Raw genomic sequence first — 18,429 nt, forward strand, 5'->3', positions numbered from 1 at the left:
CCCAATTTCATCCGACAGATCTTGACCCAGGCAATATAAACAAAAATCATAAAATTCGGTAAAATTATGCTAAATTCCCAAACCTGAAAAAATCTGCAGACAAAAAAGGCTAGATTACAAAACTGTTAAAATATTTTTGAATAAGGAAACTTTTCTTAAGATAAATATGTCATCTGAACAAACTCCCGAAAAGACAAAACATAAAATAAAGTATTGGTAAGCACTAGTTAATTGTACCTAGAGAACGTTTTTTTCGTTTTTCCAAAATTTGTTGCTTACTTTCTAGAGCATTAAACAAAAATCAACAATAAAAAAAAATCAAAAATCAATTTAAATAAGAAGGAAGCATAATTCTCACTGGTCCGCTCATTTACTCACTTCCTACAGTGATATCTTCTCACTCGAGTGGATCTTTCTCACTTTGGCCGCACACTTGGGTTTCGGGTGCGTTTGGGACAAAACGAATTTTGACCAGTTCATATTAAACATTTCCTGAGCGGGCATTTAAATTCGATAGCTCTAACTGACCTCAACTGTTTTCTTGAGGTGTAACTAAGTTGATATAAAAAAGGAGGAACCGATTAATTACTCTTTTAGCAAGTTAATAGTTAATGCCGTGATTGTCCACACGCCACTGCTGGTTTCACCGTGTTCACCGCTCGAACCGCCAGATGAGAGGAGAGTTGTCGAGCAGAGACCGTTTGCCAATTTGGCTGCCACCATTCGAATAGTAACGGCTGTGTCAACGTCTGGACCGGGCGCGAACTTGTTTGTCTCGCTGCTGTGTGTGTGCGCGCACTGAAGGCGTCCTGTTGTGTGGAAGCACATTGTTGCCCCCTTGGCTGCTCTGGAAGCAACATATAATTTCGCGTGTGCAAATCGAGTGATCCAAGAAAGCATCGATTTAAAGTCTATCGGATTCCTGCATGGTTGCCCCCGTTTCGTACAGCGTTAACATTCACGGCAAGCGCGACAGCACGTGCGTGTGTATTGGTGTGTCCAAAAACGGGCCCAGGAAAGGATCGAAAAGAACGAACGAAGAACACGACTGCGAAGAGGATCGCAAAAAGAGCGTTAACGAGTTCTTCGTACAGCAAGCATCAGGGGCAGGAGTCATTGTAGTTGATGGTGCGAAGTAAAATCGAATGACCAACAGCGTAAAAGCCCATCGATCTATCCACTGTTTACTTGGTGTACGTCTTCGGTTACCTTCGGTTGGCGTAACGCGCGCAGTCATTTTGTAGGGAGCTACTGTTTTCCGGCCCGAAAGAACACATCAGCTTGTGTCTACCGCCACCAACATGAGTAGTGTCGCCAAGCCTGATGAGAAAGCGGTCGACATTCCGGAAAAATTGTACGATGCCGGCACCAAGCGGACGTACCGCCGGATGCGGTTCTTCGGCAAGGTAAGTTTCCGTCAGTCGATTTCCTATGCGGCTTCGGGCAATTCCGCCGTGCGGTCCTTCATCTTCCTCGTCGAAGGGCCTCCGGCGGGAGCCCGCCCGTAATATAACCTCTAATTTACGTGCGGGAAGCATCCCGGTTTACGAGTGTGTTGTTTACAAAAATGGGGTTCTTTCCTTTTTGCTATCTCCTCGTCGATGGTAGGGCGGGTTCGCCAAGTGCTACGAGATAGTGGACGTGGCCACGAACGAGGTATTTGCCGGGAAGATTGTCTCAAAGAAGCTGATGATGAAGCACAACCAGAAGGAGAAAATGACGCAGGAAATCACGATTCATCGTTCGTTGAACCACAAAAACATTGTCGGCTTCCACAGCTTCTTCGATGATCCGCTCAACATTTATATCGTCCTTGAGCTGTGCAAGAAGCGGGTAGGTGCGCCGATTCCGGCACTTGGTGTACTCCCATGGTTCATGGTTGGCGCAACGTTAATGTTTTGCCCTTTTGTTCCCCCGCCTTCCCGGTCCTTCTCTCCCCCTTTAGTCCATGATGGAGCTGCACAAGCGTCGAAAGATCATCACAGACTACGAGTGCCGGTACTACATGCATCAGGTAATGACTGGTGTGAAATACCTGCACGACAAGCACATCATCCATCGGGACTTGAAGCTCGGCAATCTGTTTCTGAACGATGAGCTGCACGTCAAGATTGGTGACTTTGGGCTAGCGACCAAGATAGAGTTCGACGGTGAGCGGAAGAAGACGCTCTGCGGCACGCCGAACTACATTGCGCCGGAAATACTGAACAAAAAGGGGCACAGCTACGAGGTGGACATTTGGTCGATCGGCTGCGTCATGTACACGCTGCTGGTCGGTCAGCCACCGTTCGAGACGAAGAGCCTGAAGGATACGTACAATCGGATCCGGAAGTGTGACTACCGGCTGCCTCCCACGCTTCGCAACACAGCGGCCGAAATGATCTGCGCCATGCTGCAGTCGGATCCGATGAAGCGGCCCCGCATTCACAAGCTGTTTGAGTTTGAGTTTCTGTCCGGCAGTCACATTCCGAACTCGTTGCCAATCTCCTGCCTTACGATGGCACCGCGAGCTGATCAGCTGGAGCAGGCGGAGCGTATGAACAGGAAGCCGCTATCGGAAATGAACGGCGCCGGAGGTAATGCTATATATCCTCGGTGGGGGATGACATATGGAGCTGTGGTAGAGATACATCTAAATGCGTTGTTTTATACGTTTGATATTCTCAGATGAAACGCGGTTCGAATCGTCATTCTTGAAGAACAATCTACATGATCCCATCACTGCCAGCGGTATGATTTCGCGCCACAACGATACGTACCGGGCGGATATTGAAACGTTGCACCGGGAACTAACGAAGCTGTTCCTGGCCAAACCAGCACGGCTAGCAAGTAATCTGGATGACGAAAATACGGATCCGGCCGTCCAGCCACTGTTCTGGGTGTCGAAATGGGTCGACTACAGTGACAAGTATGGGTTTGGGTATCAGCTCAGCGATGAGGGAATGGGTGTTATGTTCAACGACACCACCAAACTGATTATGCTTGCCAATGGACAGTAAGTATTGTCGATTGTCATAGGACATAGGTTTTCGCCAAACGCACTGCATTTTCAACGTTTACTTTCTGCAGCAACGTGCACTTCATTGACAAGGAGGGCCAAGAATCGTACTGGGATGTGAACAGTTTCCCGCCGTATTTGGAGAAAAAGATGAAGCTGCTGACCTACTTCAAGCGCTACATGATGGAGCATCTGGTAAAGGCTGGCGCTGGTGTAATGAACGTTGAAAGCGATCAAATCTCCCGTATACCTCATATGCATACCTGGTTCCGCACGATGTGCGCGGTCGTAATGCACCTTACCAACGGCACTGTTCAGGTAAGTGAGGATGGCGGAGCCGGATCATTTGTTAGGTGGACTATGCTTAATTTTTACCTCAACCGTTGATAATTTTCAGCTTAATTTCTCTGATCATCAAAAAATAATCCTCTGCCCGCTGATGCGTGCCGTAACGTTGATGGACAACAACAAAAACTTCCGCACGTACCGTTTCCAGACGATAATAGAGCATGGCTGTTCGCATGATTTGTACACCAAGATACGATATGCTCACGAGAAGATAAAGAAACTGCTCGAAAAACTATCCTAAAGCGTCCCCAAGCACACGAACAGCGCGGAGGCGTATAAGGTTAAAATTGGGGCGTATTTTTATATAGTATCCGTTTTGTTTTCATAAGGCACAAAAGTGGTGCAGCACAGGATAATGATGAGGAGGTTCTTTCTTGGTGGTTTGACCAGGATCCACAAGGTCTTTTTTATCGATAAAACTACTAACAACAATGATCTGCACTCATCGGATAAACGGAACATTTCGGAGGAATTTATTTGGTAGGATATGAAGCAATCGTTTCGTTACTCTTTGGTAGCTTCATTATCTGTTACTTTTTGGATTTTATTTCGCTATACGCTATGCTTTTTTGTCCGTTTACCGTAAACTGCCAATTCACTCACCGTTTTTTTCCAAACAGGAAGTTACGACGCGTTCCATCTTTTTGTATTGTGCGTATTCGCTATTCAGCTGAACAGAGAATATATAGAAATAGTAATCCGTTTTGATACGTTTTAATTGTGTTTAGTGCCGGCGAGTGCTGTCGGTCGTATCATGTGCTCTCGGTAGCAGGGAACTGGGAAAAGTACAATTACAGCACCGACCGATCCTCCAAGTATTAGTGTAAATTAAATTTACTGTTACATATAGCGAAATACAACACCGTCTCAATCAACAACAATCGTGCGGCCTACAGACAATAGGCGGAACTACATTTTGCTTACGGGATGTTTCTTTTTGTGTTGAAGTCTGTCGAATACATGAAATACAGAAAACTGCCTCGTGCCTTGTGAACGCTGCTTTGTTTTAAAACGAAACGAATTCTTTATGGACAGCACAACATGTTTCGGATGCACTCCTGCGCAGTAGTCTTCTGGCGGAAGGGCGATGAAGAAAGAAACGAAAAACTCGTTTACGTAAGTAGAATAAATTATTATTCGTTCAAGGTGATACAAGGATGTGTTTCCCCCATAGAAGTCTCGGAATCACAAGTTTCATTACAAGCTACCGGTACGATGTACGGAATCAGTTCTGTTACCTCTATCGAGCGGGCGTGCGTGATTATTTAGTATGGAAAGGTGAACGCGATTGACTGGCATTCAGTCTAGGCCAGTCCGTACGAGATCGCTGCTAGGGTCGACACCAAATCACCGCTGAGGATGCGGCTTCGGTTTGGGCATTTTTTCCAACAACGCCTGGATCTCCTTCTTCTCATCGTATCCTTTCCACAGCTCGAACAGATTAACGATTGCGCGTGCGATCTCCTGCACCTTGTCCATGTCGACGTTTAGCTCGGCAAACCAGGATTTTAGCTCTTTCTGTAGAATGACACACGCTATCTGCAGACAACCGATAGCGATCTGGTCGCAGGTAACCGAAGGGAAAATAGAAAAAAAAACGAGACACACGTTACAACAGTACCAGTGCCTGATGTGTGTTGGAAGAACTGAACAAACAGAATCGTGAGTTTCTTACCTGATACGGGGGATACAAAAGACTCACGTCCGTGCGTAGGGAGTCATTGATGAGCCGCCAGGTAAGAGTGAGCAACTGTTCCTCCTGGCCAATGTCCTGCATGAGCTGCAGCAGCGGGCGGTACGGTTGGTACACAATCAAACAGCAGTCCAAATTTTCGAGCAGGTAGAATTCACACTCCAGGATGTGGTTGGTGCGGTACGGGAACTCCTGCTGGTAGGCGTAGCTGAACTTATTCTTGATCACCGTCTGGCACGTGGTGATGAGTCGCGAGTTCGATATCACACCGAACTCTTCCACCTTGGACGAGAGCAGTATGCATGTCGGTGCCAGCAGCAGCGGATCGATGCACTTCAGTGAGTTGCGCGCGTAGAACCGCTTGAAGTACACGGTGGCCGTAGCAATGACCTGCTGGCGCAGCTTCAACTGCTCTCCCAGCACCTGTATGATGTTGGCAAAGAACATGAAGAGTTTCTGGTACTCTTCTTCGGAGAGCGTTTTCAGGTCGTGCTGACGCTCCCGGATCAGATCCTGCTTGTCCAGAATCCACTGCTGGTGGTGTGAGCTTTGCCAGAAGTTTCCTGCCATCTTCGTTGAATGCTGCAGCTGAACACTATAGCAAAAGATTCACTTGCGCTGTGCGGTAATTGCAGCGATAGGGTGTAAAATTTCATACGACGATCGAGAAAATTGCTCTCCCAACAAAAATGGCTGTTTGTAAACAGCTGGTTTGACAGGTACCGTTTTCTGATTTGATAACCGGTTGAACCGGTAAAAGCCAACCGGTTCATATTGTCGAAGGCATGGCAGATTGAAATTACGAATCCTGTCGTTAAATAGTTTATATTTGAACAATTAGTGTAGTATGGCCTATCAAATGGTCACAATTTACGAAAAGCAAAATGCTTAAGAGGTTTTCATATATTTAAAAGTCAGACATCCTTACTTTATATTTATTAAACATAAAAATGGTTTATAATGTTTGTTAATGTAAAACGTATAAAATATGCACCGCCGTGCACAATTTATAACACTATCACTATTCGTCCACGAAATGCCGGAAATGGTTCATCTGGATGAGAAATGTTTATAAATATTTCGAGCTGCCGCTGGAAAATCGTGAATTTAGCAGCTGAGCTTTCTTCATGATTGCTTTCTTTTGTGCATCGTCAAAGCGATTGGCATGCAGATCTAGGTTCCTATCGAACGGTCTTCTTGTTGGCTCGGAACTATCACCAGATGCTTTCTGCAAAACAAAAAGTTATTAGAAACTTGAAGAGAAAATATGCAAACAATTGTACCTTTTCCTTCTTGATTTTAGTTTGATGTATCTCCAGCAATGTTTTGTCTCGTTTATGTTTCTTCTTATGCTGTTTTACCATCTTTTCCTGCTCCTTGTCCCGTTTGGCGATCAGCGATCGCTCACGCTCCCGTTCCCGCTCCGTCTCAGCATCGACTTGCTTGGACGATCGCTCTGAACCGCTCGCCTTCTTTTTCCGCTCCCGTTCGGCCGGCGTGTCCGTCCAAACAGTGCGATCGCCAATTTCGAGCTTTTCGCGCGTACGGAACTGCCTCGCGCCTAGCCCCATATCGCTAATCTTGCGTATATCCGGCAACTCCAGCATCCAGTCTTCGCGGGCTTTCGGCATGGTGGACGTTCCACTCCCGTTAGCAAATGCTGCTGCCTCTTCCATCTGCCGAATCTTTAGCTCTAATGCACGTTGCTCCAACTCTACATTGGCTCGTGAGCCGGATGTGCCGGGTAAAGGACCAATAGTGTCCTCAATTTCCTCTGCATCCTCTTCCTCCTCCTCCTCAGGTTCGGAAAATGGTGAGAGCTCCGATTCAGATGATACGTGCTCATTGTCAGACGCTTGCGGGCAGTTGAATCCTGGCGGTAATGTAGGCCCTATGCGCCGAGGTTCCGTTACCGCGGGCTCATCAGTATGGTTTACTTGACGATTCAGTAAATGTGGTGGTAACGCCGGTCCAATCACATCATCCGGGTTGCGGGTGGCGTCCGGTGCTTCGTGCTCCATATTGGATGTTTTAGTCAATGTGCTGGGTGGCAGGGCTGGCCCAAAACACTCGGTAGATGTATTGTTCTCGGTGCCATGCTGATGTTCTGATTGTTCATCTTGTGACGACACGGAAGACACGGAAATATCAAGCATTTCCCCTTTTTTCTCACGGACAGCATCTTTTCGTGGCGAATCGTCGTGTTTTGACGAACGTTTGACGTCATAATTTTTGGATCGAGCCCGTGACGAGGAGTCGGTAGAACGCGATCTTCGACGACGACGGCTACGATCGGGGCTTTTGCTTCGGCTTCTTCGATACCGGCGTCGATCGGAGTATCGTGACGAGCTGCTGTGGTGATCTTCACGATACGATGAGCGTTCTGAGTGGTTCCTCGAAGATGAAGGTGCCGTGCTTGAATGTTTGTGCCTTGTAGTAGTCGTCTTATACCGCACACCACAGTCCGAATCAGTCGTATCTGAGTCAGACATCTACAACGAAAGGAAATGTTTGTTTAATATAGATTTATATTTTATAATGCACAAAAAGTGCCATTTTATCTTAGCAATAAAAACAAAGAAACAGTATGCATTTTTGTGAGCTAAATAGTTTGATAACACATGATCTGAAATCTTTATTGAGTTCATTTAGACTAGTGTTAAATCCCTGAAACTGAACCCGTCGCGTACTAGCCCTACTAGCTAAATGTTTTCAACGCCTTGGCCCAACTGTAGCGTACGGATTTGACAAACCCGGCCGTGGGTATATTTTTAATCGATTGCCAAACGCTACTCGACCAAACAATCGAACGGAGACACGAAGCCACAATGGACTGGTAGTTTGTGGCACGCGACACGCCTATTAGTATGTCTTCCGTGTCCTGTCTGTAGCGCCCGCTTGTCTGCCGCTCGACGATCAAACGTATGGGCCACTTGGGCAGCCCGTTCAGGTGAGCCAGAATCGTGGGTTCCGCAAGGTCCTGTGTGCAGATTTGATTGTCGCTCCCAGCGATCGGTAGCTCCAGGCAGCCACGGAACTCCTCGAACGTGGCTGAATACAGGTTGCGAAAGTTCTCCAGCTGAGGCCGCACAATATTATTGACCTTGTCCTTGTTCTCGCCAAAAATCATCCGAAAGTCGCCACTGTAGCTGAGGTTTGAAATTGCCCGATACAGCTCAAACTCGGTAAACTTCTCTGGAAGCAGCAGCAACGCAGCATGCACCGCCGAGCGAAGGTTTTGCTCCATTGCGTTCTGAATTTTTGAGCTGGATGCGTTCCGTATGATCTCGACCGGCTTGTGCAGCCGTCCGGCCAGATACAAACAGCGCCAATCCGTCAGGTCTTCGAGCAGATCCTTCGTAGACACGACGCCGTACTTGATGATCACGTCTTCCTCGGGAATTTGCACGAGCGTGTTGAAGTACACCCGAGCACCGAACGATTCCTGGTACTTGGCGATCAGCCCTCCGCCGAGCAGGCGCATGCTGGAATAGTGCTCAAAGTTTTGGTCCAGATTTGCCGTGTGCCAGCGGTGTGCATTGTCTACCACGTATATGAGATCGATCATGTTGCGCTTCGAGCGAACGGATTCGTAGCCCAGCTGCTGCTTTACGCCGGATCCGTACGCAAAGCAGAAGGAAAAGCCTTGCGGAAACTTGGACAGCAACCGGAAGAACATCGGTGCGGTGTTGCCTCGGGAGAGCATTGTTTGGGTGTGCTGGTAGATCGGTGAACGTTTGCCCGCACTGTACACTTTTGCATTCCCCTTCACTAACAGAACATTTTAGCGCTCTGCGTTCGTTGTATCGACACTTTTTGTTATTACTTAACACATTCCGCGCGTAATCCAGCACTTAGTTATCGATTGCCGACAAGCCGTAACGCGGTCATAAACCCACAAATGTCAAAATCTTCCGAAGACCCACAAAAGGCATGTATTTTGGTTCACAGCCAATCGGGCGACGGTGGTGATTTGCTTACATACTCATGCTGGCGTGGATTGATACTTACATTTCACTGTATTTACTGGTGGCACTTCGAACCAGCTGGGCGTAATAACTCAGTATTTGATAATTTGGCGTGCAGAATAAAAAGATGATACAGAATTTTACGTCCGGCATTCAAAACAGAAGTTTGTTGTGACGTTCTGTTGCCACACCCGATGAAAAAGCTCTCTAAAATGCCACGGCTTCGGCCGGGCTGCCAAACGTTGCTCTGTCAGCACAGCTATCGTACATTTTGTAAACAATTTCATATTTATTTACCATTTCTAGATTAAGAAACAATACTGAAAACAATTAAGCTGTAATTTAGGCTCGGTTTTTGTGAAACATTTATTAATATTCTATTACTATTAATGACAAAATGTTACAATATAATAAGCTAATATATAAAAAAATAGTGTCAATTGTTGTTATTAATTGTTTCAAAATGCGAAAAGATTGCAATATTCTTTGACTATTAACACATTTAAAAATACAAATCGAGCGTACTAAAATATAATAATAGTTTTCCAAATTGGTATCGATACGAATGGTTCCTAAAGCAACACCCTTAATCGTCTGTCAAAATGGTTTCATACAAAATCTTGTCAACGGCAAGTGGACAATCACAATAGCTTTCGTTATTCAATTCTCAGTACTCGAGGAGAACACACGCGCGTGTCAGTGTTTTGCAAAGGCGTCTCGCAAAATGGCTTCCAAGCAAATGTTTGCTCTCGCTGGGTGTGGCGCTTGCAATGTTGAAGATGCAAATTTCCAATGTTTTACGTGTGGAACATATTACTGCGGTGTATCGTGCCAGATGAGTCACTGGCCGTTGCACAAAGATTTGTGCATTCCGTAAGTATTTCTTGGAACATTGGAACAATGCTTTTGTTATAACTGCCTTCGTTTTTGCTTATTTTTGCAGTCGCTTGGTTATGGCAACACCGCTGCGGGAAAACTCGTCACTGCTAACGCAAAATGCACTTTCGACAAATGCGAAGACATTGAGTGCGGCGCCGAATCTGGTAAAAATCCCTAAACCCGTAACTAACGGTGTGGCAATGACGAAAATGTTACCGGATCTACAGACACGCAAGGATAATAACGGACCCGTTACCAATGGCGTGGCAGCGAAGAAAACGGCGCTGGATGTGGAAACAGTAAAAGATAATATTCCGGCAGGAGCTGTCTCCAATCGTGAAAAACCAGCGATAAATGCCATTAAAGCCCCATTGCAAGCGCCGAAACCAAGCCAGCCAGCAGAAGCAGTCGGTAATAACGAAAACCCAGCACCGAAACCATTGAAAACCCCATTGCAAGTGCTAAATGCGCTTCAATCAGGGGAAATATCTGTTGTGAAAGGAAAAATTGTTCCAAAAATCGAACCGCCACGCACTCCAAAACCATTGCAGCGGGGTCCTTTCCCGGCGCCAGGAAGACACGTTAAGATTTCGTACGTTGGAAAGGATATGCTCTACATTTACGATTCCGGTTTGGGCCCGAATGGCGAACCAAACAGTTTTGAAATGCTGATCTCACGTTCACTAGATTGCGCTATGCACGTCACGGATTGTCTTTCTGCGCCTCCAGTCATAGAAGAAATAGTGTTCGCACCATTCGAAGACGACTATTACCGATCGGTGGTGAAATCCGTGCAGAATGGCATTGCTGAAGTGTTCTTTCCTGATTTTGGGAACTCGATGAAGATCGAGTGGAAGAAGCTGAAAGAAATTCCGGACGAAAAGCTCAAGTATGCTGTAGTAGTGACACATCCGGTTTGGATCGATAACGTAAAGTCGTTTACGCCGCGCGTAAATGAATATCTCGAGACGATAGTCGATCTACACGAGTTTGTGCTGACCACGGTGATCGACATGCCGAGCACGCACATCAGAATGGTAGATATGCGCCATTCGATTCAGCAATACGTACTGAGCGAGAAGCTTTTGGCGTTGCAACAACCAGAGAGTTCGTTAAATTTGAAGACAAAATTAGTTGCGCAGCTACGACAGCCGAACAGCGCGCTCAAGCTGGTAGCCACCAACCCTAACACTTACAAGCCTGTCTACTATTCTGAGGTGATATGTTAATTTATGTACTTGCTTCGATCTAGGTTCCATTTATTTTTGCTGTAAATTTAATATGTATATTTTATATGCTTTTTCAGATGATTGATACCAACATTTCCGTAAGCAAGGGAGTCGAATTGGTAGTATCTTATGCTTTGCATGCGTTCAACGAGAATAAGATCTCAGTGATCAACAAATCAAATCAAGTTGCGTACGAAAAAACGACGAAGGATTGTCAGACGTACGGACAGATCGACCCAAATCCATACAATCCGCAGAAGCAAGAGGTTTGTCTTGTTAAAGTGAAGGACATATGGCATCGTGCGGCACCAGTTAACTTCAAGTACGGCAAACCGGTGCAGTTCTATTTGCTAGACTTGCCCGCTTTCACGGACGAGATAAAAGATGCACCAGTTCGTCGGTATCCTCCCGGATTGACACGACATCTGTTTGCAGTCGAAAGCATTGTGGAAAGTAAGTCATGATGAATTTTTAATGTGTTTAAGGGACTATCACTTTTTCTAATGCAAATGAAATATTGTAACGTTCCAGATCCGGGGTTCCTGCTGCAGGCCATACACGGAGATGAGAACAAAGTAGAGCAGTTGCCAGGAGTGACGATTAGAGCCAATGTCTATCAAAAAAATGATGATGATATTATCCACCTCAATGTCGTGTCTTACGAAAAGGGTAGTTTGTATGCTTTATGATGAGCATATGTATTATTTCTCTCCGACTGTAGTGAACGTCTGTGTATTTCATTAATCTTTTTGACTATTTTTCGTGAATTATTTTGATAACGAAACGAACGGAAATGTATGAGTGATGTACGGCCATAATTTAGAATTTATCGAAAAGGTTAGCGATCCTAAAATCGCCAATATTTAGAACATAGATACTAAAGAAAGAGAATTTTGCTAAGCTCGTGAGAAATAACGAAAGTTTGCGCTAGGTTCAGGGTATGGTTCAATTAGGAATTTTCTTTATTATAATATGTAATTAAATTACATTTCACTTTATATGAAGTCGCCGAACTGTTAAAAAACCAAAATTACATTATCATTTATGACTACCATCTCTACAACAATCCGTATGAATTTACTAGTGCCTGTTATGTATGAGGCTACACATGTCTGAGCCACGTTAACGAGATGACCGTCTCACTCTACTGAACTGTTAAGAAAGAGGTATATTGGTTCATTAATAACGGATATCAGATGTATGGTGTATTATTTTTGTGATTGGTATTAAAAACTAACTGATGAAACTTAGTTGTCCCTTAACGTGTTCATCTTTCGCTAGCAGGGCAACGGATGATGCTGGCATGTTTTTGAAGGTCAAAACAAATGTGCTCGGGAAAAACTTCGGACTCATCGACTTCAATTCGGATCAGTTCTGATCAGTTCGGATGGGTCTGGAAGTATCCAAATGAGTCTGGTCGAGTCTGGGCGAGTAGTTTCAGTTGGTGGTACAAAAACAGTAAGGCTATTTTAATTTTGACTGAGTTTTCGGGAAGCATGCGCTAAAAGGAAAAAGGTTTTTAAATCTGACGGAAAAGGATATTATTATTAGAAGAAAGAAAATTGTTATACTGTATCGTACATACTCGATGCCTTATTGGAAAGTCAATGAACTCATCAAGAATTGTATAAACGACAATGGACAGTCATTTTGGGAATTAGCAATTACAACCTAAACTACTCGCCCGGACTCTACCGAACTCGTTCCGACTCAGCCGAATTCATCCGGACTGATCCGGACTCCTCCAAACTCATCCAGATTGTTCCGGACTGATCCGGAGTCAAATCCGGTTATGATTCGGAGTCGGAGTCATATTTTGCGCACCGGAGTCAGAGTTGATCCATGACTCCGCTCCGGATTACCCATCACTAATCGGAACTCGGGAACATCACTGCCGCTGCATCTCATTCCATATCCGGTCGAATCGTGGACAGGAGAACATCACGTGTTCCACGTCTTCCACGACGTTCTCCCACTCGGGTAGTTAGTTGAGCCATCCAGGATACCTTGTCCCGCTTGCTATAGTGTCGGGAAGCTAGAGCTGCGGGACATGCAAAAGATCATGAAGCCGGTCTTTTGGTGGGCGAGTTCTAAAACAACTCCTTGCATCCACCGCTCGATCTACCCCAGGTTAGTCGTCGCCAAGGCGCTGACCTGGTCCGTGGTCCTTCCCAAAAAATTTAAAGCTACGTCGTCAGCAATGCCGATGATGTCTGTTCTTAGTCCTTAGGAGTAGTTCGTCATATATGACGTTCCACAATCTTGGTCCTAGAACCGAAACCTTAGGAACACCAGCAGAAACTGTCCTCGACTCTACTCCTTCATCGTAGTGGAGCTTCCGGTCCTCAAGCCCCGACCTTGATCAGCGCGACCTTGCCGTTTTTTGTCCAGCGCAACCTAGCCGTTTTTTCTCCAGCGCGACCTTGCCGTTTTTTGTCCAGCGCGACCTTGCCGTTATCTATCACCCGTTGGATGGCATCCCTTTATAGAACCCATATTGGGCGTCCGATAGTTCACCGGAGGTCTCGAGGTGGTTTGTCAGCATCCGCTGAATCAACCGCTCCAAAACCTTGGATTTGGTAGGCAGCACCAGTTGTTGCCGCTTCCATTTATCGGGGACCATCTACATCACCTTCAGAGACATAAGTTCCTCAAATTACTTGCGAGAGCAATTAGTGAGGATATTAGAAATAGGATATTCTACTTCATACTTCCCAGAAGGGTGATTAATGAAATCACCAACAATATAGTGGAGTGAAACTTTATTTCGATCGAGCAAATGAGATACAGGTTGAATGAGAACCAAATCTCTCTATCTGATTTCTAAAGGTCCTTACATTTAACGATGGCGGTTATGGCAAAAACAGAGTTTCCGTGATTCCGTATTAAAGTTATGTGGCCAAACGTGATGAAACGACAAAACAGATGAAATTGTTTTAAAGAAACCGAAACCTTTGCCGATTCTGAACGCAATAATGGTAAATATTTTCCATCGCAAATGCTGTAATATATAATAAATAGATAGGTAAATTACGGTGCAAATTATAAGCCACAGCCATAGTATTGTACCGTGACATGGTGCATGGAAAAGGGAAATGCAAATCGCTTTTGAATCATGTTTGTTTATCCCCAACCAAATCAAAGAGCATTCCCGCTCTGGTGTGTCGAACAGGAAGAAGAAACATGCTGAATATGCCGTGTAGGTTTCACGCCCGATGAAAATGCTTTGCCACAAGATTCGTCAGTCAAACATTGATTTGCCCGTACAGAGATCGTATATTTTATAAAAATGTGTTGTTATTTGAGATTATTATCAATATTATTGAGAAATAAAATTTTAAGAGTTTTTCTGTACAATCACAAGCTTCAGAACAGTAAATAAGATTAAATAATAATCCCAAATCGGTGTCCAAATGATACGAATTGTTTCCAAAGTAACACCCTTAATCATCTGTCAAATTTGTTTCATCCACGGTCTTGAAGCCAACGGAAGGAGGACAAACACAATAGCTTTCGTTATTCAATTCTCAGTACCCGACTAGAACACATGTGCTTTTCACTGTTTCGCAAAGGCGTCTCGCAAAATGGCTTCCAAGCTAATATTTCCTCCCGTTGGGTGTAGCGCTTGCAGTGTCCAAGGTGCAAATTTTCAGTGTTTCACGTGCGGAACATATTACTGCGGTGTATCGTGCCAGATGAATCACTGGCCCATGCACAGAGATTTCTGTATCCCGTAAGTATTTCTTGAGAAAGCGATAATGATGGTATGGAGCACACCCTTCAAATAGCCCTCGTTTTTGTGTATTGCAGTCGATTGGTTACGGCAACCCCACTGTTGGGAAACTCGGCATTACTAACACAATATCCACCTCCGCCGATTACGAAGCCCTCGAACGTGGTGTCAAAGCAGGAGGAGACGGTAGCGTCTGCTGGCGATGTGTCGAACATTCCCTCGAATGTGGTGCGGCAACAAGAAAAAATACCGGAACCGGTGATGAACGTTGTGGCAACACCGAGAATATCAACCGATGTGCAGCAGCCTCGAAATGGCAACGTTCCGGCTACAACCGTCGCCAATGAAGTGGCAATGACCAAATCACTATCGAACATGCAGATACAAAAGGAAAATCAACCGCCTGCAGCAGGACCCATCTCCAACGGCGAAAAACTGATGTCGAAATTGATGAACAATCCATTGGCCGCGCTGAAAGCTAACCAAGCAGCCCAACCTGTCGCAAATGGAGCAATCCCGAAAGCTACGAATAACCCGTTCGTTACGCAGAAAGGAGGGTCTCCACCGGTAGAAACTGTTGCACAGGAGGAAAAATCCGTACCGAAAACGTTGAAAAATCCCTTGCAAGCGTTGAAAACAAGCCAACCGGCCGGGTCGGCTGCCATCGAAAAGCCTGTTCTTAAAACCGTTGTACCGCCACGTACTCAACTGTTGCAACACGGTGTTTTCCCCGAGCCAGGGCGAAGCGTGAAAATTTCATACGTTGCAAACGATCGGCTGTTCGTTTATGATTGTGGTCCCGGGCCCAACGGAGAGCCAAATAGCTTCCAATCTTTGATCGTCCGTTCGCTGCAATGCGCCATGACTGTTCAAGATTTCCTGTCGGCACCACCAACGGTGGAGGATATTGTGTTCGCACCATTTGAGGATGACTTCTACCGGTCGGTGGTGAAGTCGGTTCAGGACGGTATTGCCGAAGTGTTCTTCCCCGATTTTGGCAACTGGCTGAAGGTAGAGTGGAAGAAGCTGAAAGAAATTCCCGACCCGAAGATCAAGTATGCCCATACCGTGACACATCCGGTTTGGATCGATAATGTTAAATCGATTACGCCGCGCATGAAAGAATTTCTCGTAACGATGGTCGATCTACACGAGTTTGTGCTAACCACGGTGATCGACATACCGAATACACACATCAAAATGGTGGACATGCGCCATTCGCTGCAGCAATACGTACTGAGCGAGAAGCTTTTGGCCATGCAAGATCCAGCGGCCTCATCGAACATACAGAAAAAAATGGCTTCCCAGCTGCGACCGCCGGCGGCCAACCCTGTGCCAAAGCTGGTAGTTACCAATCCTACCACGTACAAGCCAGTGACCATAATGGAAGTGAGTACTTATCATATTATTGTTTAACTTATAATTCTTCACATTTATTTCCTTATGCTAAATTGTTTGTTCTTGTGTTTTTCCAGCTGGTTGAGACTAACATTTGCGAGAGCAAGGGAGCCGAATTGATGATCACGCATGCTTTGCATGCCTTCAATGAGAATAAGATCTCAGTGATCACTAAATCGAACTACACTGCGTTCGAAAAAATGATGAAGGAATGTCAGATGTATGGACAGATCGATCCAAATCCATACAATCCGCAGGAGCAAGAAATTTGTATTGTAAAAGTGAAGGACATCTGGCATCGTGCCGCGGCAGTAGATTTCAAGGACGGCAAAGCGGTACAGTTCTATTTGCTAGACTTGCCCGCTTTCACAGATGAGGACATCGATGCACCGGTTCGTCGATATCCTCCCGGATTGACCCGACATCTGTTTGCGGTTGAAAGCATTGTGGAAAGTAAGTAGACTTTCGACAATGATGGATGATGGTTAAATTAAAAATAGATTCTAATTTAATTGTAAAATTTAATTGTTCTAGATCCGGAGTTCCTGCTGCAGGCGATAAACGGAGATGAGAGCAATGTGGACATGTTGCCAGGAATGGCGATTAGGGCGGATGTTCATCATACGAATGATGAAGAGATAGGTGATACTATCCACCTTAATGTCGTGGCTTTTGAAAAGTGAAGTTTTAGTATGCTTTATGGTGAGCATATGTATTTTTCCTCATCTATTTTGAACGATTCGTCCATACTTCCATTTATTTCGATTATTATTTCATTTATCTTTTTGACTTATTATTTTGACTCGCAAATTATTTTGATAACAAAACGAACACGAAACGTATGGGTGATATTTTGCCATGAATTCGAATTTATTGAAAAGGTTAGCGATCCTAAAATCGACAACATATGTAAGAGGTATAGAAACAAACCGGAGAATTGCGCTAAATGGGCTAAACAAGAGCTTGAGAAGCTGTGTTTCATTTGTCTGATCTTGACAGTTTTTCATTATTCATATTTTTATTGTTATTGAATTTACAATTATTGCATCTTGAAGCAATGGAAATGTTTTCTCCGTTGCTTTATATATTTTCACTACGAGTATGTTCTTCAACTAAATTACATTAAATCTCGCTTCAAGTTCCTGAATTAGTGAAACCAAAACTTCGGTACCATTGATTACGTATTTACTTAACTGCGTAGCGAATCTTAATAGTGCCTTTAGATGCGTTCGTTTACATGCGTGCTTGTTGCGCTGGACTGGTAATATTGAAGTACAAATGTATGAATAATACAAGACAAGTTTGTGATGTATTCATTTTTCGAGTAGAATTAAAACTGAAATGAACCAGAACCTTAAAAGCATTTATTTTTACACAAGATGAACTATAACATGATGACAATATGAGTTTAACAATACATAGATAGCATAATTGTACCAACTTATTATAATTTTGTGATCTAGCAATTAGTTTATTTTGATCTTTTTCACATACTGAATTAATAGATATATTTCTGTTGATAAGTTCTTTCCCTTCGAATTAGAGGTGTGCCAAATGCACTGGAATCGTATAGTTCATTCAGTTTACATCAATGAACCGGTTCACGGGAAAAACGCTATAGTTCTTTTGATACATCAAAATATAAAAAAATAAATAGAAATCATGAAAATGAGTTCAATCATTCAAGAGCATTTCGAAAAAATGAATAGAAAACCTTCCAACATTGCAAATTTTGAGATAAGACAAGAAATAGTCTATTTTTAACAAATTGAACTTACAAATTAAAATTAACAAATGAACTCAGTGTGTTCGTGATGCCAAAATCGAGCAATTTTTAACAACTCTGGTTAATTTTTGACGACTGTTCATTTTCAACCAATTCTTTCCCGATACCGGCTTACTAATTCAATATTTGGCAAGCAGTTTTGGGCAGATTGATTTTTGAACGCCATGCCACAATACGAAGTGAAGGAATAGTGATGTGGGCAAATTGTACTGGGCGAGTGAAAATTAACGAAAACAATAATTTTTGATAATAATGCACTAGATACTGGCCCAGAAATGGATTTTAAAAGTAAGGCTAATCTGCTTCTCAAATTTTTTCTTGCAACGTTTTCTGAAATAAAATGTTTTAAATACTTTAAAATACATTTAAATTACTTCTCTTCATTATTTGCTGACAC

General features: G+C 44.2%; 6 protein-coding genes across 6 annotated transcripts; 3 read left to right on the top strand and 3 right to left on the bottom strand.

The window, feature by feature from the left end:
* The first annotated feature begins 478 nt into the window (after positions 1–478).
* LOC1274084 (serine/threonine-protein kinase polo) lies at positions 479–4,340 on the top strand. The gene is made up of 6 exons (XM_313155.6): positions 479–1,406; positions 1,609–1,833; positions 1,946–2,576; positions 2,668–2,995; positions 3,070–3,316; positions 3,396–4,340. Exons 1-6 carry the CDS (start codon positions 1,302–1,304, stop codon positions 3,585–3,587), a joined length of 1,728 nt encoding a protein of 575 aa, XP_313155.3. The 5' UTR covers positions 479–1,301; the 3' UTR covers positions 3,588–4,340.
* A 117-nt stretch (positions 4,341–4,457) lies between these two features.
* Positions 4,458–5,758, bottom strand: LOC1274085 (cyclin-C). Its single transcript, XM_313156.5, has 2 exons — positions 5,022–5,758; positions 4,458–4,906 (listed from the first exon to the last, which is right to left on the bottom strand). Exons 1-2 carry the CDS (start codon positions 5,607–5,609, stop codon positions 4,694–4,696), a joined length of 801 nt encoding a protein of 266 aa, XP_313156.2. The 5' UTR covers positions 5,610–5,758; the 3' UTR covers positions 4,458–4,693.
* Positions 5,759–5,935: 177 nt separating this feature from the next.
* LOC1274086 (GPALPP motifs-containing protein 1) lies at positions 5,936–9,210 on the bottom strand. Its single transcript, XM_313157.6, has 3 exons — positions 9,051–9,210; positions 6,323–7,531; positions 5,936–6,267 (listed from the first exon to the last, which is right to left on the bottom strand). Exons 2-3 carry the CDS (start codon positions 7,529–7,531, stop codon positions 6,109–6,111), a joined length of 1,368 nt encoding a protein of 455 aa, XP_313157.6. The 5' UTR covers positions 9,051–9,210; the 3' UTR covers positions 5,936–6,108.
* On the bottom strand, positions 7,632–9,052 carry LOC1274087 (phosphatidate cytidylyltransferase, mitochondrial). The gene has a single exon (XM_313158.4). The coding sequence runs from the start codon at positions 8,743–8,745 to the stop codon at positions 7,738–7,740; it is 1,008 nt and encodes a 335-aa protein (XP_313158.3). The 5' UTR covers positions 8,746–9,052; the 3' UTR covers positions 7,632–7,737.
* Positions 9,211–9,645: 435 nt separating the features above from the next.
* LOC3290980 (uncharacterized) lies at positions 9,646–12,365 on the top strand. The gene is made up of 4 exons (XM_562761.5): positions 9,646–9,880; positions 9,951–11,103; positions 11,193–11,568; positions 11,647–12,365. Exons 1-4 carry the CDS (start codon positions 9,732–9,734, stop codon positions 11,802–11,804), a joined length of 1,836 nt encoding a protein of 611 aa, XP_562761.5. The 5' UTR covers positions 9,646–9,731; the 3' UTR covers positions 11,805–12,365.
* A 2,211-nt stretch (positions 12,366–14,576) lies between these two features.
* LOC11176083 (uncharacterized) lies at positions 14,577–17,598 on the top strand. Its single transcript, XM_003436703.2, has 4 exons — positions 14,577–14,848; positions 14,926–16,237; positions 16,324–16,699; positions 16,781–17,598. Exons 1-4 carry the CDS (start codon positions 14,700–14,702, stop codon positions 16,927–16,929), a joined length of 1,986 nt encoding a protein of 661 aa, XP_003436751.1. The 5' UTR covers positions 14,577–14,699; the 3' UTR covers positions 16,930–17,598.
* Positions 17,599–18,429: the final 831 nt, after the last annotated feature.

Source organism: Anopheles gambiae, chromosome 2 (genome assembly GCF_943734735.2).
Source record: "Anopheles gambiae chromosome 2, idAnoGambNW_F1_1, whole genome shotgun sequence".
In the NCBI taxonomy this organism is placed as follows: domain Eukaryota; kingdom Metazoa; phylum Arthropoda; class Insecta; order Diptera; family Culicidae; genus Anopheles; species Anopheles gambiae.

Excerpts from the sequence above, each read along its gene's own strand:
- LOC1274084 (XM_313155.6), top strand. The coding sequence starts at position 1,302 with ATGAGTAGTGTCGCCAAGCCTGATGAGAAAGCGGTCGACATTCCGGAA. Across the intron at positions 1,407-1,608 it reads GGATGCGGTTCTTCGGCAAG|GGCGGGTTCGCCAAGTGCTA; the intron begins GTAAGTTTCCGT and ends CGTCGATGGTAG. Across the intron at positions 2,577-2,667 it reads GGAAATGAACGGCGCCGGAG|ATGAAACGCGGTTCGAATCG; the intron begins GTAATGCTATAT and ends TGATATTCTCAG.
- LOC1274085 (XM_313156.5), bottom strand. The coding sequence starts at position 5,609 with ATGGCAGGAAACTTCTGGCAAAGCTCACACCACCAGCAGTGGATTCTG. Across the intron at positions 4,907-5,021 it reads TTTTGTATCCCCCGTATCAG|ATCGCTATCGGTTGTCTGCA; the intron begins GTAAGAAACTCA and ends ACCTGCGACCAG.
- LOC1274086 (XM_313157.6), bottom strand. The coding sequence starts at position 7,531 with ATGTCTGACTCAGATACGACTGATTCGGACTGTGGTGTGCGGTATAAG. Across the intron at positions 6,268-6,322 it reads CTAAAATCAAGAAGGAAAAG|AAAGCATCTGGTGATAGTTC; the intron begins GTACAATTGTTT and ends TTTGTTTTGCAG.
- LOC1274087 (XM_313158.4), bottom strand. The coding sequence starts at position 8,745 with ATGCTCTCCCGAGGCAACACCGCACCGATGTTCTTCCGGTTGCTGTCC.
- LOC3290980 (XM_562761.5), top strand. The coding sequence starts at position 9,732 with ATGGCTTCCAAGCAAATGTTTGCTCTCGCTGGGTGTGGCGCTTGCAAT. Across the intron at positions 9,881-9,950 it reads CACAAAGATTTGTGCATTCC|TCGCTTGGTTATGGCAACAC; the intron begins GTAAGTATTTCT and ends TTATTTTTGCAG. Across the intron at positions 11,569-11,646 it reads AGTCGAAAGCATTGTGGAAA|ATCCGGGGTTCCTGCTGCAG; the intron begins GTAAGTCATGAT and ends GTAACGTTCCAG.
- LOC11176083 (XM_003436703.2), top strand. The coding sequence starts at position 14,700 with ATGGCTTCCAAGCTAATATTTCCTCCCGTTGGGTGTAGCGCTTGCAGT. Across the intron at positions 14,849-14,925 it reads CACAGAGATTTCTGTATCCC|TCGATTGGTTACGGCAACCC; the intron begins GTAAGTATTTCT and ends TGTGTATTGCAG. Across the intron at positions 16,700-16,780 it reads GGTTGAAAGCATTGTGGAAA|ATCCGGAGTTCCTGCTGCAG; the intron begins GTAAGTAGACTT and ends TAATTGTTCTAG.